The sequence below is a fragment of the Diceros bicornis genome, chromosome 7, assembly GCF_020826845.1.
Source record: "Diceros bicornis minor isolate mBicDic1 chromosome 7, mDicBic1.mat.cur, whole genome shotgun sequence".
NCBI classification, from domain to species: domain Eukaryota; kingdom Metazoa; phylum Chordata; class Mammalia; order Perissodactyla; family Rhinocerotidae; genus Diceros; species Diceros bicornis.
In genome coordinates, this window is record NC_080746.1 from 22,204,057 (window position 1) to 22,221,534 (window position 17,478).

A 17,478-nucleotide genomic window follows, 5' to 3' on the forward strand; every position below is an offset into this window, starting at 1 on the left:
CACCACCCCTCCTGGACAGAGTCCAAAGGCCGCCCCCACTGCGGTAAGCTGATGGCCCTCTCCCTCTGGGGCCTTGACACCCCTGCAGCCGGCTGCACCAACAGCATCCAGAAGGGTACCATACACTTGTGAAAAATTGCAGCAGTTTTTTTTTTTTTTTTTCTAAACTTGGAAAAACCGTTCAGGCACAAAGATTAAACAAGCCCGCGTTGCATCCCTGGATTGTACTGAATCACTGGGTCCCCCAGCCTCCCAACCCACCCCCGCACCCCAGATCTACCTTCCCCATATCCGTGGCCTCCTCCAAAGCAGCCCAAAGCAGCAATGATATTTACTATTTTATATCTCTCTCTTGCTATATATATCTCTCTCTATATATTTGTCTATCCTATATACACATAGGATTTTAATGCTTTGAATGAGTGAAGGAGTGAACAGGGAAAGAGCACATGAGTGAGGGGGGAAGTGTCACCAAAAGCATTAAGGGACACGCCTGTAGGAGCTGAACATAGGAAAGGACTATTAACCAACTTGGACGTTCCAGGCTGGAGAAGCTCTGCTCTGCTGGATAAGGCAGCAGCGAGTAAGGTTGTCAGCAGTACCACAGCTAAAGGCAGCGGGGTGGCCAAGGGGCTAGATGGCAGAAAGAAGAGGCAAGTGAAAACATTCAGATCTCACCTGGGGAGACAGCAACCTCCACCCGCCTAGTCTCCCCAGCCCCCTTTATCCAGACACATCTAAAGCCTCCAGATAACTTCGGACCCTCATCAGGTCCTGTCAAGAAGGCCTTGGCAAGGCCAGACTTCTTCCATCTTTGTGAGTCAGAAGCTGGGAAAGAGGCATGTTGGACTCTGTTGAGGGTGTCTGGGGCTTCATGGGGGAGGAGGGGAGAGCAAAAACGACAGACCTCTCCCCATCCAGTATCCTTCAGAACGCATGCCCTGACCGGCTCTCTCTACCTCCCTAGGAGCATCCCCTCCTACTAGGGATGGTGGGGGCGGGTGGGTGCTGATTGAGTACCATCCAGTGCTGCAACACCAGATCACAACAATACTGCGTGACTTAACACACAACCACACACAAAAAGCACACGCACGCACGCACACACAGGTACAAAGGGATATTTTGTTGTTGGTGGTGGATTTTTTTTTATCTTTTTTTTTCCTATTCACATTACAAAAGAAAAGGGCAAGTTTCTGTAGAACTGACGAAGGAACTAACAAACATTACAAAAATATTACAATTTGTAAATATTAGCTCAACCCTCTCAGCTTTGATGAATAGGGGAGGAGACCCAGGCTGCGGGGGAGGGTGGGGGAGAAAAAGAGGTGTCAGCTAGGTCTATGGAATAGCTGGATTTTCTTTCCTTCCCCACCAAAGTTGAATGACATCTTGCTGTTACAATACTGTTTTCTGGGATTTACAGATCCCCTGAGGGCCAGCCAGTCTCCCCTTCTTCCCAGATTGGGGGAGGAAGCAATAGTGCATAATGATTTCTTACAGACTGCTCCTCCCCCAACAACTTCACTCTTTTCACATTATAAACACAACAACTGCTCTAGTCACATATTCAAGTTTAACATTTTTTTTTCCTTTCCAAAGCACTAAGTCATTATTATAGTTGCAAAATAGCATCCTCTCTACCTTATCATCCCCAATCAACAGTCTAGTGACACAGTCCCCCCAGCTCATATCCCCCCAACACACAATTTTTAAGGCCTTCAGATGTGGTGGGCGAGATTGCAGGGGAGGGCCGGAGGGGTGGGGCCGAGGGACAGGGGGGTGGTCACAGCAGCACCCATCCCTCCGGCTTCCCTATATTCCTCACAACCCTTCTCCCCAAACCGCTTCCCTAAACCACTTTTTAAAACCTAAAATACAAACGCAGCCACAACTTTCTCAGAGAGAGAAAGGAAAGAAAAAAAAACACAACTCTTAACAAATAAAGCATGAGATGAAACAGAGGGCCCATCCCAAAGTGAACACAAATATTGCAAATGTGCTTTCCAAAATCCGGGGCGGGGAGGCTGGGGAGAAGGAGGGGGGAGCAGCGCAGCAGAACGGGAGGCGTGAAGGGAACAGAAGAACAACTGGACGAACATAAGAGGTAGCTTTCGGAAAACAATACCCCCACCCCAACGCAACACAACACAGGCTGGCTCATCCCCACGCCAGCCGTGAAAATAGACCAGTTTTGGCAATGATCATGCACACAGAGGTGGGACCACACAGTTGAAAGGATCTGAATAATACAGGTCCCCCAGGCCCGAATGACCCAGCAAATTCTAAGAAAGGTGGGATCTTCTCCAGAGCATTCTAGGCTGAACCGATGCTGGGCACGGATGATTCATGCCCAGGGCAGAGCCAACGGTGACTCCAGAGTGTCCCCAATACACCACCCCTCCACCCACCTTCTGCTGACCCCTGGCTCTCACGTTCAGATCCTGAGTACTCAGCTCCTTCTGGACAGCTCCTTCCAGCTGGAGACTAGGCGCTAGGGGATGGGAGGGCCTGGGCCAGCTGAAGTCTATTAAACCAACTATTAATTTACACAAGAAACAGAAAAGAACACCCTCCCCATTCCTCCAACCCCCAACCAAAAAAGAGATACAGGGGTTAAAAAAGCTCATGAGGTCACAAAAAACTGAGGTAATTCAAGTACAATGTGCTAACAGGGGAACAGGGGACACAGAAAAGAAGCAAAACAGAACAGAAGGCCAAAGCGCTTTCCACTCCTCCTCCCCCTGCGGACTGGGGGGCCCTGGGAGCCGGGAATTCTCTGCAGCTCTCTGCACCTGGCTTTTCCCGCTGAGCTCACCAGGTTTGGGGGCCCCTGGGCCCCTATGTTCAAAGGGTCCCCAGGACAACTCAACAACTCCCTCCTCTGGCAGCTACCCCGACCCTGGGGCAGGGTGTCCCCTCGTCCAGGTGTGGGGCACATCTGGAGAAGGACATCCTCATCCTTCCCTTGGACAATGAGCCTTTTCATGGATCCTTTCTCCCAAGGACTGCAACAGGGGGCGTTAGAGGTTGTGTTTGTTAGTTTGGTGGGACTGTATGTATGTAGTTGTTCCGTTTTTCCATTTCGGAAGCAAAAGCAGCTCAGCAGGATCTCACTCACGACAGGGCCTGACCAGGGTGGGGGATTCCATTTATTTTGTTTCAGGTTCTCAGAAAGCTAAGGGTGGGAGAGGGGGCTCTGGAATCAGCTTCCCCACTAGGGAGCTGGAGGAGGTGGGAGAGGCCGCTGATCCATGAGGGGCTGGGCGCCCCTGGACTTAGGGGGCAGGAGTCAAGAGGAGGCAGGGAGCAAGGAGCTAGGGGAGGGGCAAGAGTTATGAGGCTCCTGAAGACCACGAGGGGCCATCCAGATGCAGCAGAGCGGAGGAAAGCAACAGAAGAACCGAGTAGTGGAAGGGAAGGAGAGCCCCCCACACACCACTCTGCCCCCACCAAACTAAAGCTGCCATTTTGAGCGTCAACCAGTGACCCCCCCACCCACACCATCTGCAGGCTCCCCTTTCTCCCTCCCCACCCAGCCCCCATCTTCTGAGGAGTCAGTGAGAGCAGGCAGAGACTGTTTGGCTCTGACCAGAGGACCCCTCAACCCCTCCCTAGCCTCCATTTCTGGAAAAAAAGGGGGGTCTGGATGAAGGAAAGAGAAAAATATGCCAATATCTGAGCTGAGCAAAACCCCCACCACCCACACCCAAGAAAACCAGGCCAACCTCCAGCCAGGAGAGGTGGGTTGGAGGCCCCCGGGGAAGGGGCAGTGGCCAGGCATCCAGGGCACCCGGAGCCCCAGAGAGAATCCAAAGCCAGACAGCTCTCAGGTTTCCTTTTTCTCCTCTTTTTTTTCTTTCTTTTTTCTTTTCTTTTTTTTTTTGCACAGTCCTTCCTTGACCTCACCCTCCCTCACTCTTCTTCTCTCGCTCCCCGCTCCTCCGCCACTGCAGCGGGCCTCGCCTCACACGTAGCAGAGGTAGAGGTAAGTCTTCTCTATCCTCCAGTCGGGCGGGATCTCCTCAGGCTTGTGGCCCTTCATGTGCTTCTGCATGGAGGACAGGCTGGGGCAGTATTCCGTGCAGATGGTGCACTGGTAGGGCGAGGCGCCATTGTGCGTTCTCAGGTGCTTGATCATGGCCGAGTAGTCCCGGGAGCGCTGGTGGCACAGCTTACACTCAAAGGGCTTCTCACCTGTGGGGGGAGGGCAGGAGAAAGCCAGGACAGGGGGAGGGGCCGTGAGGGCCTCCACAGGGATGCTCTGGGCCCTCCTGCCTCCCTCAGGCTTGTTGAATAGTTCAGCACTTTCCGCTAGAACTTTCCATGATGATAGATGCTACCAATATGGTAGCCACTAGTTACAGATGAAATGTGGCTGGTGTGACCGGGCACTACATTTTTAGTTTTACTTCACTGTAACTAACTTAAACAGCCACATGTAGCTCGTGGCTATGATACCATTCAGCATAGCTCCAGCTCCTTGCCTTCCTCTTCTTAACTCTCCCAAAGACACAGACTCTTCCCTTCCTTAAGAAAGGAAATGGAGGTCTAGAAAAGGGGCAGTGAGGGCCCTAAATGGATGCTGCTGGTTGGGGGGAAGGTAGACATTCAGAAAGACTTCCTCTGAGGATAAGAGGTAGTGGAATCTGGCAAACTAGGAAGCCTCCTCTAATCAAGGGAGACAGCTGTCCTGTGCAGAGGAAGGGAGAGGTGACCTCAGGCAGGTCCTGCTGGCCTAGGGGAGAGCATGCTCCCGTGGGAGGGGACGCTCTCAGGGGATGGCTCTTCAGCACACAGTTCCTTCTAGGGGAGCAAGTGGATGGAGTCCTTTCAGGGCTACAGATGGTAGGGAGTAGGGGTGGAGTGAAACTAAGGGGACCTCTCCTTCAAACATCTGCATCTGGGCATGTCCAGTCCTCTAAGGCTCTAAGAACCTCTGCTGGACCCTGCCTTCCACTCTGGGGCTAGAATGGGGGAGGGACAGAGAACCTGGGAGTGCATGGCCATACCCTCACTGCTAGCCGACCTCCCCTCTGTTACAGCCCCCTGGAGCTGAGCAGAGGATGTGAGGGAACCTTGTTTCAATACAGTAATTAACTGGCTAGCCATCTCGCTATCGATACTCCTCCATGCAGAGGCCCCAGCAAATAATGAAGTAATGAACAGCCAAAGTGATCTAACTATTGACTGGCTATTTAGAATAGTCACTGCCAATGCATTTAATGATCCGCCTGCCAGGTCACATCCCCAACAAGGGGCTAAGAAGCCCCAGGGCTCTGGGGAATCCTCTAGGTCTCTCTAGTTGTCAGCAATGAGCACCCCATCCTCTCCTTGTGGCCCATGCTCGAGGCAAGAGAGCAGAGCTATCACAACACACACCCTCTCTCATTGCTCCTCTCTCTCTCCCCTCCCACGGGAGCATGCTCTCCCCTAGGCCAGCAGGACCTGCCTGAGGTCACCTCTCCCTTCCTCTGCACAGGACAGCTGTCTCCCTTGATTAGAGGAGGCTTCCTAGTTTGCCAGATTCCACTACCCTCCACTACCTCTTATCCTCAGAGGAAGTCTTTCTGAATGTCTACCTTCCCCCCAACCAGCAGTGTACTGGTGTTAAATGTGTAACAACTGGCTCTCCAAAAAGCCCTGGTTTGTGGCATTTGCCGATGTCCACGTTGTGAATACTCCCACTGATTTTAAGCAACCAAGGTGATATCACTGAACTTGGAGCTGGGAAAAGACGTGCAAAACTGGCTTTCACAAGCAGGTGCGGGCCAGCTCCAGCATTCCACTGCCCTCAACTCTGGCAATTCTGGACATGAGGACCACTGTCCTCAGATCCCAGGTAAAACAGTAGCTCACATTTCTTTTACGAAAAAAGGAACGTGAAGGCCCTTTGAAACGGTGAAACATCATACACGTAGAGGGCTTATTAAATCCATCTGCTCCTCTAATTGCAGAACCTAACTCTAACTTACAATTTCCCAACCTTCTTCATAACCTAACTCAATGCCCCTAACTCTTACTCTAACCCTCAAGTAACATAAAACCACCCCAACCCTCACTTTCAGCTAATTGGGCCAACTAGACCCTAATTTGGGATTCACCAACAGGTGTCACCTTGCACATCATCTGTGATCTATTGGTATGCCTGCCTGGAGTGCTAGTCTGGGCTCATGGAAAGTGTGCTGTGATCAATGAGCAATGTCTGCCTCAGTCTGGAGAAGGGGCAGTGGCTCTCATGCCACCAAACTAACCCTTAGCAGAAGCTGTTCTACTCTGTAGTACAGCCTTGGACTATCTTCACCTGGGCTTCTCTGGGGAACCATCTGTCTCCCACTCCCACCCAGAGCCCAGAGCCAGCCCAGGCACCCTCACTGGCCCTCAGTACCTGTGTGCACCCTATAGTGCGTCTCCAGCTGGTGCTTGAGGCTGAACTTCTTGCCGCAGCCATTGCACTCGTAGGGTTTCTCGCCCGTGTGGATGCGTTTGTGGCTCTTGAGTGTGCTCTCATCCCGGAAGCAGCTGCCACAGAACTCACACTCATATGGATGGTCGCCTGTGGGGACAAGGGACTGGATCAGGTCCTTGCCTCCCCCTGCCCCATCTTTAGGGGACAGTAGGGCATGTTCAATGCACCAGGAGGATGAGACTGCTGCACTCAACACCTCCAAAGATGACTTAAGGACCCTCAGCCTCTGCCGGCCCCCAGAGCATAAATAGGGAGCAAATGTGTGCCCATACGTCCATACTTTCCTGTGGCCCAGCGGTCATCCATGGGTCAAGGGGCAGTCTAGGGAAAAGAGAATCCATTTGGTTTATAGATGAATAACAGTCCCCAGAAAGCAGGCGCCCACGAGGGTAGAACAGACCTGGGGACTTTGAGACCTTGCCCCCCAGCTTCCCATGCTATCTTCTCTTCCCCTCCTCTAGGTCAGGGGCAAAAGCCACTCCAGCCTGACTCCCCTACCCTCAGAAAAAATCCCTCCAAAGATATACGCACCCTCCCTCATGTTCAGTGAAGCATTATTTACAATAGCCAAGACATGGAAACAACCTAAGTGTCCACTGATGGATGAATGGATAAAGAAAATATGATATATATATACACACACACACACACATACACACACAATATGGAATATTATTCATTCATAAAAACGAAGGAAATCTTGCCATTTGTGACAACATGGATGGATCCTGAGGGCATTATGCTAATGAAGTAAGTCAGAGAAAGACAAATACCATATGATCTCACTTATATGTGGAATCTAAAAAACACTGAACTTACACAGATACGGAGACAGATTGGTGGTTGCCAGAGGTGGGGGGTAGGGGGTGGGTAAAATGGGTGAAGGGGGCCAACAGGTACAAATTTCCAGTTATAAGCTAAGTCCTGGGGATGTAATGTACAGCATGGTGACTATAGTTAACAATACTGTATTATATATTTGAAAGTTGCTAAGAGATCAGATCTTAAAAGTGCTCATCACAAGAAAAAAATCTGTAACTATGTGAGGTGACAGATGTTATCTAAACTTACTGTGGCAATCATTTTGCAATATATACATATATCAAATCATTATATTGTACACCTAAAACTAATACAATATCATATGTCAATAAAAAAATCCCTCCAATTTGGAGAACTTCTCATTGTCCCCCAAATACCTTCTGCTCTTTCCCTCCTCCCCAGTTTTACGTAGCTGTTCTGTCTGCTTGATTCTCTTTCTCCTCTCCTGTTCTCTCTCCCATGAACTCCTAGTCATCCTTCTAGGCCCAGCTCATATGTCACCGCTATTTTGAAGCTTCCCTTTAGTCTCCCAGATAAAATGAGTCACACTTTCTTCTCTGTCCCCAAAGAGAAGAAATGTCCAGCATTTTGTTCTTTTAGTAGTAGTAGTATAATTTTTATGGCACTTTCTAATTTAAATGGCCCACACTTGTTGCATGCTTACTACTGTGCCAAGAACTTCACAGGATCATATCACGTCATCGTCACAAAAACCTTATAAGAAAGATACTATCATTCTCATTTTACAGATGAGAAAAATGAGATGCTTTTACATGGTCCCCATGGTCAAATAGTAAGTAGCTGAGTCAGGATTCAGACTCCGGTCTGGTTCCAGAGTCTGGACACTGGAGAATTATCAGATTGCTAACTGACACGCTGTGCCCTACCTCTTGTCACGGCCACCATGCTTGTAGAATGGAAGCACCTCCAGGGTAAGCATGGAGCCTTGTTCATGCTCGTAGCCTCAGTATGTGGCAGAGGGACGACCCAGAGCATCACTCGGGAAATGCAGAGTTTATGAAACTGGGGGAGAACTGACTTTCCTTGGCTTGGAATCTATGCCCATCAGCCTCCTTTTTGTGCATTCCACTCTTAAGTCCCCTGGAGGGCGAGAGGTTGGGGTGTGGGGATTAACCATCTTTCACTTTGTACCCAAAGTGGGGGCTTAGAGGGATGAAAGGTGAAGACTTCAGCCACTTATTTATTATAGGAATGAAGGCACAGACAATAAAGATAGATTGATCACCCCAGACTTTGTTCATGAATATTTAAATATCACTGATTCGTCTTGTCACTGTAATTACAATTTCTCTGGGCTGCATCTTCAACAACCACAGTTTATGGTAAAGAATGGCCCACTGTATTTCACTTGTCCCTCTGCAGATGTGCGGGGCTGCCAACCGTGTAACGTCCTCTGCATTTTATACATTTTCTTCAGCTGCTGAAGGTTTAAGTCATCCACAATGACCTACGTTTTTTCATTATCCCCATGTCAAACTGCGCTCGTGCCTGGGCATAAATTGTCCTTCTCGTTATAGACTCGCATGCCTGTGCCTTCACTTCCTCTTTAAAATGATATTTTACTCTCTGCTCTCTCTCCCCTCCGCCGGCCGCTAACCAAACCTCCCCCCTCTCGAAGGCAGGCCCCTGTACCCACATAAATTCTCATCTCTTCTGATGGCTCTGAAGGGTTTTTAAGGCTCTGTGGGGAGTGGATGCTGGGGTCTGCTCACTAGTGGGCTGTCTCGTGGGTAGAAGATTTGCAAGAAGCTCTGAGGGTGTAGAGGGGTGGGTGCAGCACTTCCCTCAAGGAGTTGGACAGGAGAAGCTCGAAGAGCAGAGCCATCCCATGACACCAGTTCTCACCAATCTATGGGGCACTGCCAGGGCTCAGAAGCACCGCCAGCAAGTCCCTCCCATGCAGATCTGGGGATGGAGCGAGTCCTGGGGTTCTCAGCACCTGCCCATCCTCTCGCTGCCAGGGCGGGTCTCCAGCCACCAGCCCCACCCAACCCAAGGGGAGTAGAGGCCCATGCAGACCCTGGTCCTAATTAGTTGTGTATCTAACACAGAGAGGGTCAGTCTGTAAGTGCCTGGGCCCGCATGCCACTCTCTCTGTGTAGACGTTTGCGCACACAGCCCCGTCTGACATCCAACTCCCCCTCCTTACCGAATCGGCAACGATTACAACTTTAATCAAGGATTCAGTATCCTCATTAAGGCATAAATAAATAAATAAAGCAAGGGCCACGTGAGACTTCAGCCAGAGCCAGTAATTAAAACGTACATCGGCAGCCACCCGGCTGCGACGGGGTGGGGGGGGACCACCGTCTGTGCCTTTCTTCTCCGGAGGGGGGGCCCTGAGAGTTTAAAAAACAAAGGGTTAAGGTAGAGAGGTTTGTTTGATCAGAGTTTTATGAATTTAATTATGAAGTGGATCACATGTTAAATGAGTTTAAATAGGAAATCTACCGAGTCAGCCCAGGGACCCGAATAAAAAGAACTTAGAAGAAAAAAAGAAAGACGTCAACACACGCACACACACAGATTCTGACGCATGGCAAATACCTGGCCTAAAATCCTCACCCTGAGTGTTAATTGTGTCAGTGTTGCCATAATGCGCACAAAACTGGCGGCTGAACTCAAAATCCAATTTGTGGTATGTTGATTAACTCTGTAGCCTCTTTAATGAGCTTGACATTAAGTGCAGGACAAACGAGACTAATTAGAGCCCCCTCCGGCCTGCCCAGTGCACCTGTGACCCTGGAGGTCTGTCCTTACCTGGTGGCTTCCCTGGCACCGCCCAGGCCCAGTGTCGCCCTCCCCACCCTAGCCCCACCCCGTCAGCTCCTCGGTCCCCTCCCTTCAGCACAGCTGAGAGTTTATTATATGATGGGCCGTGTGAATCAGGGATCCATCAATGCCAACAGCGTGGCTGGACTAACCCACCAAACACAGCTGCCGATGCTAAACACCCAGCCCCAGCAGCAAATGGGCCAAGAACAACGGAATATTGATGAGGCATTGTGTGGGGGGTGTGCTCGCCCTGGGTACAGCTGGTGTGCACAGGGCCCCACTGGTGGGAAACTCGATGGGTGTTTGTGTGTGTGTGTGTGTGTGTGCACGGGCAGCGCACATGCTCCTCGTTTCCTAGATTAAGCAAGCACTTCTCCCAAATTATGTCTGGAAATAGCCCCTTGCCATGGATCTGAGCCATGATGGAGACAGGGGCATGTGACATTTTGATATCTGAGCTCTCAGAAGGTGGCACGGGCACAGCAGGGCATATCCTGGGTGGACTCAGCAGGACTGGGATCACTTTAAGTCACATGAAGCCGACTGATGTGACCCAGCAACATGCTCAGAAATGGCTGACAGGTAATTGGCCATCTTTGATGAGGCTGAACTTGGGGACCCAGTGGGGAGGTGTGGACAGGATGGTGCATACACCAGCAGGGATGCGTATGTAGTCATTATAGAGAAAGTCCTTGTTGGCATCCCTTCCTCCTTAGCCTTTCTTGTAGGGCCCTACCATCTGAGACCTCCCCTTGCCCTGTGCCAGCAAATCTAAATAGTTGTAAGCAAATCTGGTGGTGCTAAGGCAGTATGCTCCTCTGAATAGAATGGCATCCAGAAGTGAGAGCCTAGTAGGCTCCTTGGTGAGGATGCCGACTGCTGGCAGGACAGGCCCACTCAGTCTGTGATAAATAAAGCCCCCTCCCTTATTCAGCAGAGTCTGCTATTCATGAAAAGCCTGGCCTGTGGACTTAATTCCAGACCTGTGACAAGACTCAAGAATGAGGACAGAAAGGGTCCTGCCATTCCTGTCTTGAGGCACACAGAGTTTTTTATACCCTCTCCAACAGACATGAGGATACACCCTGTTACAAACCCAGATAGAGAGTCTGCCTGTCTGTCTCCCTGGCCCTACCCTCTTGCCCACTCTCACCCCAAACCCAGGACAGAACACATACAAGCAGAGACACATGCAGACTCAGAAATGGACATTCCTTTTCCATGGACAGTCAGCAAAGACCCCATTTTGCCTTAGAGAAAGGAAAGAATTTCAGTCATCTGTTCTCTTGCTAGAGGATCAGGGGCTGCTGCAAGGAAGCAAATGCCCCTTGGACCTCAGGGACCAGGCATCCCACCCCCCAACCCTAAAAGATGGTGGCAGGGACTGCCAGTACCTGGGCACCTGGCCTAGCCCCCTTGACTCACAATCCCTCTCTTTTTCCATCATCTAGAACTGGCCAAGCAGGGATATTTCATGACTCATTGTTTAAAGACCCTCATTGTCTCCCCTTAGTAAGGTTAAGGCCCAAGTATAGAAAATTTGCTTCTGCTATTGTGGAGCAAGTAGGACCACTTCTGCAACATTCCTTTAAGAGCCCGAAGCTGACTTCAGGACTGTGTGTACATTATAGGGGCAGTGGGAGGCGCTGGGGGTTAGAAGAGCAAGTTAGAGACCTTGCAGGTTGGTTTTTATCAAAATGCATTTGGGGGTCCACCTGCATCAGAATCCCTTGGGAATATTTATTAATAACGTTGAGTCTTGGATTCCATCCCAGACTCACTGAGTCAAATTTTCTGAGGGTGGGACAAGAGTCTGCATTTTTTTTTTTTTTTTTTTTTTTTTGGTGAGGAGATCAGCCCTGTGCTAACATCCGCCAATCCTCCTCTTTTTTTGCTGAGGAAGACGGCCCTGGGCTAACATCTGTGCCCATCCTCCTCCACTTTATATGGGACGCCGCCACAGCATGGCCTGCCAAGCAGTGCGTCGGTGCGCACCCGGGATCCGAACCAGCGAACCCCGGGCCGCCGCAGTGGAGGGCGCGCACCTAACCACTTGCGCCACCGGGCCGGCCCCAAGAGTCTGCATTTTTAATGAGCACCCTCTCTGTCAATCACAGAGAGATGAGAAGCAACGGTCCACAAAATGAGACTGGGAGAAGCCCTGTCAACATTTACCTGCACTATGGAAGCCCCTTCACGCCCAACTCTTGAGCAAAGAAGGGCTGACAACCGATACACCAGGTACTTCCACTTCCTGTTTTTGGAGGTAAGTCCAGACGTGGGTTTGCAGAGACCTGATCCGCCCATCACCTGGATGTCCTACCTGTGTGTGAGCGCAGGTGGCGCTTGAGGGCCGTGTGGCTGGGGAAGGTGCGGTTGCACTCGCTGCAGATGTAGCTGCGCACGCCCGCGTGGACCTCCATGTGCTGCTGCAGCGCGCTCTGCGCCTGGAAACGCTTGCCGCACAGCAGACAGAAGACTGCCATGTCAGTGCCTGCGGGAGACAGGAGTGGGAGAGCCTCAGGAGGGTGGAACACAGGCCCATCTTTACCCATCCAGGCAGAGCCAGCGTCGGGACTAGTGCCCCCAAGCCTCCATGCTGGGGGCAAACCCAGGAGCGGCCCAGGCCATGCAGTGTTGATGGAGCACCTAGTATATGGCTCCGTGGTGGACAAAACCAACTTACTTCCTGCCCTCATGGAGCCTAAAGTCTAGAAGGAGAAAGAGAGACATTAATCAAATCTGTTGCAGCAGCAAGTGTGAGTCTGCAATGGTGTGGAGTGCCGTGTCAAAGGCAGGGTACCCTGATGGCACATATCAGAGGGACTTTCTGAAGTCTGGGGCAGGAGGGGGCAAGTCAGGGTGGCCTCTGTGAGGAGTCACAATAATGAAGATAACATGTGCCAGCCATTGTGCGAATGTGACTAATTTAAAATCACATCTCCAAAGGGTACCTCTCCATCCTCAGCTTTCAGATAAGGAAAATGAGGCACAGAAGGACTGAATAACTTGTCCAAAGCTCCATAGAGTTCATAAGCAGAAGAGCCGGTATTCAAGCCCAGACAGCCTGGATTTGAATCCTTTCCTGATGCCAGCTACAAACCCTGTTCTTTTAACCACTTCTCCATTCATGAAAGCACACATCTTAAGTGTCCATTCATTCAACGAACGTTATTTTAGTATCTTCTACAAGTAGACTGTCTTTTTGGCACTGGGGATGTAACCATGGAAAACTATACAAAGTCCCTGCTCTCATCATAGACATTACCCAGCACACTGGGCCAGTGGGGGAAGACGGAACAGTATCTGTGAACACTCTGGGCTGGAAAGAAGTGTGCTGAGTTGGTGGATCAGACAGAAGAACAGCACAGCTGGTGAGCAGGGAGGAGTGGAAGGGAAGGCCAACGGGGTAGACAGGGGCCAGGTCATGCGGGGTCTTGAAAACCATGTTAAGAGCTTTAGGCTTTATTCCAAGACCAATGGGCAATTGTCAAAGGACTTGAAGCTAATGAGTGACATGAGATTTCCATTTAATTCTGTCCAGTCATTCCCTGTGCTGATCAGAAGCACAGGCAGGTACCCCATGGTACCCTACAAAGATAGGCTGCCATTTTCTGTTTGTTATCATCCCCCTTCCTGATGCTGTTCTGGAGCCATGGCCTGTCTGGGTACAGCACCACATGAGGAAGGTCCCCCCATCAGAGTCCTAACTGGTGGCTCACTGCCCACCATTTTGGATTCCATTTCCCTAAGTACATCAGCTCCCCCAGGAAGCCCATCTGCTCGCCTCTCTCTTCTGGCATCTAGACATCTGTGCTCAGCCCTGCACTCCCTTCTCCTGTATGAGGGACACAAGCAGGAAAGGTGGGCAGGTCTAGCGTCTGTCCACCCAGCCCAGAGTGGAGGGAGGGGCAGAGCTTTGGCTTCTGGGAGTCGTGGGCTGCTCAGTGTGGAATCAGGGAGCTCCTGGTAGAAAGTGAGGTGAAGAGAAGGACAGCATAAAGAGCCTTGCTGCCTCCCTGGTCCATCAGTGGAGATGGCAAGTGGGAGGTCTATGTTCACGCCTCAGTCCCACTCATGGCTGTGTTTGGGATGGACTAGTGGGAAGGCAAGACCTCTCACTGCCCCCTTCTCCTCCACCCCTCACAGCCTCCACTGCAGACACCCTGGTGCCTAGGTCCCTGCAGTCAGGCTCCATCCTGCCAGCAGTCGCTGCTGAGGCCAGGTCTGGGCATGCTGAGCAGGGGAGACTGGATACAAGCTAGGGCATGGGTTTGCTCCTGGCCCCAAAGAGCAGAAGGGAAGGAAACTAACACAGGCCTTGCTCTAGGTGCTTATCTGTGTTGTCATCTCATTCGAAACTGGCAACCCCGCAAGGCAGCCATTCTCATCCCCTTTTTACAAACGGGAAAACCAAGCGAGGAAATACCTTGCCTCAGGTCACACAGTGAGAAAGAGGCAGAGTTGGGATTTGAAAAAGCCTGGGTTTCTCTGATTTCAGAAACCACATGGCTGGGCCCATGTCTAGCTCTGGGTCTGCCACCTGTCTGTCTGGGCTTCTCCTGGAAGAGGCAGATAACGACACCAGCAAGCCACCTCCAACGTGGCTGGTTCAGGAGCCCCAGTGCATTGTGGGCCTCCTCCAGCAACAGCTAGAGAACCCGGGCCAGGAGGAGTGGGCTGGAAGCAGAGTCATGGGTATAGCTCTCTGAATCCTTCCAACCCCGCTGGGAGCCAGCAAGATGTCTGGGAGGTAGTGGGGTGCTTGGCTCCACTTGATTGAGGGGGCTCTAGGCAGAGGCAGACCAAGGGTTAACAGTGAGTCATCAAAGTCCAGCCCAGACAGGTCACCATTGCCCAGGAGTGGAGTCCGTCTACAACACATTCTGTGACATGGCTTCCCTGGCTGCTTCATCCTGAGGTCCCCCAGCACCACCCCTCTCTGTCCCTAAAAGCCAGATGTCAAACAGCTGCCTTAAATCGGTAAGACGGAGCAGGCTTCCTGGGCAAGCCATGCCCTTGAAGAGCCCAGGTTTCTCCTTATGCATCCCCTGAAACCCCCAGCATGTAAGGAGCGTAGGTCAGAAGGAACATGAACAACATTCCCAGTAGGATAGCCGAGCCTAAAAGGCCAGGCCAGAGGACCTCCAAGGGCAATCCCACCGGCAGGGCCAACTGAGAGTCCTACAGCACTCTGCCCCTTGGTCTTCCCAAGGTCCTCAGTGCTGGCCCCCTGTGCTGTCGCTACTCTTCAGGATGGCCTGAACCCACTTCATGTCCACTCAGCCGACCCAGCGAGCATTACCAAGTGGAGGCACTGTGCTAGGTGACAAGGGGGATGCTGAGATCAACCAGAGATACAGGGTCCCAAACTGGCTGAGGACTCAGACAAGTCAATGACCAGTCATATGATGAGACAGGGTGACTCCAAGAAGGCTTTAGAGAAGATTCTGAGTTAGGCTTTGAGAAATGAAGAATATTGAGAAGCTGAGGACCAGGAAGTGGGGCACAGGAGCCAGGCCAAGGAATCACCACAAGCCCATTTCAGAGCAGGTGAGGCTAGAGAACAGGCCCTGAGGATGGAGATGAGCAGGGAAGGTTCTGGGGGTCAAATCACAGAGGGCTGTTTCGTAGGTGGGAGAGATTAGACTTCATTCTACAGGCAATTTGTACCATGAAAGGATAAGGGGGTGCTGGCAGGATGCAACCTGTATGTGACAGCAATGCCCCTGGAGGCAGCGTGAGGACTGACGGCAGTGGCAAGTGGCTGGAAACAGGGAGAGAGCTGACTGCTTTTGTGCTACCACTGGAGGAGGGTGGGGACAGACTGGGTAGGAGTTGTGAGGACAGGAGAAGGAGCGGAGAAATGAAATCCAGGAAGGTGATACTATAGGACCTGGGGCCTGGGCTCAAGTCGGGAAGTGCAGTGCACCTGAAGTCCCAGACAGCCAGCTCCTCACCTTGGTGACAGGTTTAAAGTTATACGGTCACCACCTGGAAAGAAAATGCTACAACGTCCCTACAATGGTCTCTCTCCCCTTCCTGGGACACCCCACAAAGTGCAGGGGCTCTCTCTGGCCCCCAATACACTGGCCAAGGCTCATAGGAGAAGAGAACGGGGCTCAGAGGCCCCACATCCACTCTCCTCATTCTTCTGTTTGGAGACCAACAGCTGGGAGGATGGAAAAATATTTAAAAAGAAAAAAGGAAAGGGTGGGGGGAGAAGCAGATGAGACACAAGGAAAGCTATTGGTGCATGCAAGTTAAAAATCTAGAGACTAGATTTGAGTTATTAAACAATTTGCTGTAGTTTCTGCCTAGCTGATTGTTCGCATGTATGATGAGTCAGGGCAGATTCTATTACACTGGGAGATTAAGCAAATAAATGCTAGCTTTTGGAAACACATTAAAATGTGGGACTATGGAAATAAAATTATCTAGAAAACTGTATTAGCAATTCATTAGCTGCAGCGAGATGTGTGGCAGGACAAGAGGGCCTGGCAGCTAGAACACTCTGCTCCCTTCAATCCATGAGCTCCTGAGTTACCTGCTGCTCCTTCCTCTGCTTTGGGGAGACCTTGTGCCTGATACCACTGGGGAGAGGGGAGGAGCCTCCACTGGTTGCAAAAGACCTTCAGAAATCATGTGGTCAGCATGACACAAGGGAGACAAAAGAAGCACAGGGGTCCTGGCTCTGCCTGCCACTTCCTTGCCTGGTGATCCTGAGCAAGTCACTGAACTTCTGGACCAGAGTTTGCTCATTCTTTGCCACCTTGTCTGTGGTTGTTGAGAGGATCAAATGAGATACCCATGTGAAAAAGCTTTATAACTAAAAAGTTGTGGCAGAGCCAATGCCAGCCAAGATGATGCCTTTGTCTGAATTAGAAAATGATGCCTCTTCCTCTGGGCAGACGCAGATCCTTGCCTGGGAGCACAGCTCTGGCGGGCAAAGAGGGCTGGATCCAGCCTCCATCTGCCCCTCAGCTGGGCATCCTCCTGCACTGAACACCCTGGATGCGGATCATGCAGTCCTGCACAATACACCAGCCTGAGTTGTTTCATCGACTCTGGGCTGCTTCTTCTAGGAAGCCGACCCTAGAGAAGGCATCTTGGATGAGTTACATCATTTAGGACTCGGGGCCAAGAACAACATCTTCCTCTGAGCCCTCACGATGATAGCACGTAAAACCCTTTGTTGCCTTTATTTTTGTCATTCAACTCTGCCTACTAGATTGTAAGCTCTTCAAAGCAGGAACTATTCTCTTCATCTTTACATCCCCCAACACGGAGCACAGGGTCCTGCAGCGAGCAGGCACTCAATAACTGCACAGTGCATTAAAGAGTAAATTAGGAGTTGTAGGATAGTCACGAAGGGCAGACGGTGGACACAG

At 51.0% G+C, this 17,478-nt stretch overlaps 1 protein-coding gene across 1 annotated transcript in view; it reads right to left on the reverse strand.

Annotated features, from left to right (window-relative positions):
* Positions 1–3,829: 3,829 nt before the first annotated feature.
* ZBTB16 (zinc finger and BTB domain containing 16) overlaps positions 3,830–17,478 on the reverse strand; it is a 176,990-nt gene continuing 163,341 nt past the window's right edge. Inside the window, exons 5-7 of the mRNA XM_058545186.1 lie at positions 12,411–12,581; positions 6,389–6,556; positions 3,830–4,197 (exon numbers count right to left, since the gene is read on the reverse strand). Of these exons, the coding sequence (XP_058401169.1) occupies positions 3,968–4,197; positions 6,389–6,556; positions 12,411–12,581 (569 nt within the window). The 3' untranslated portion in view covers positions 3,830–3,967. The remainder of the gene's footprint in view (positions 4,198–6,388; positions 6,557–12,410; positions 12,582–17,478) is intronic.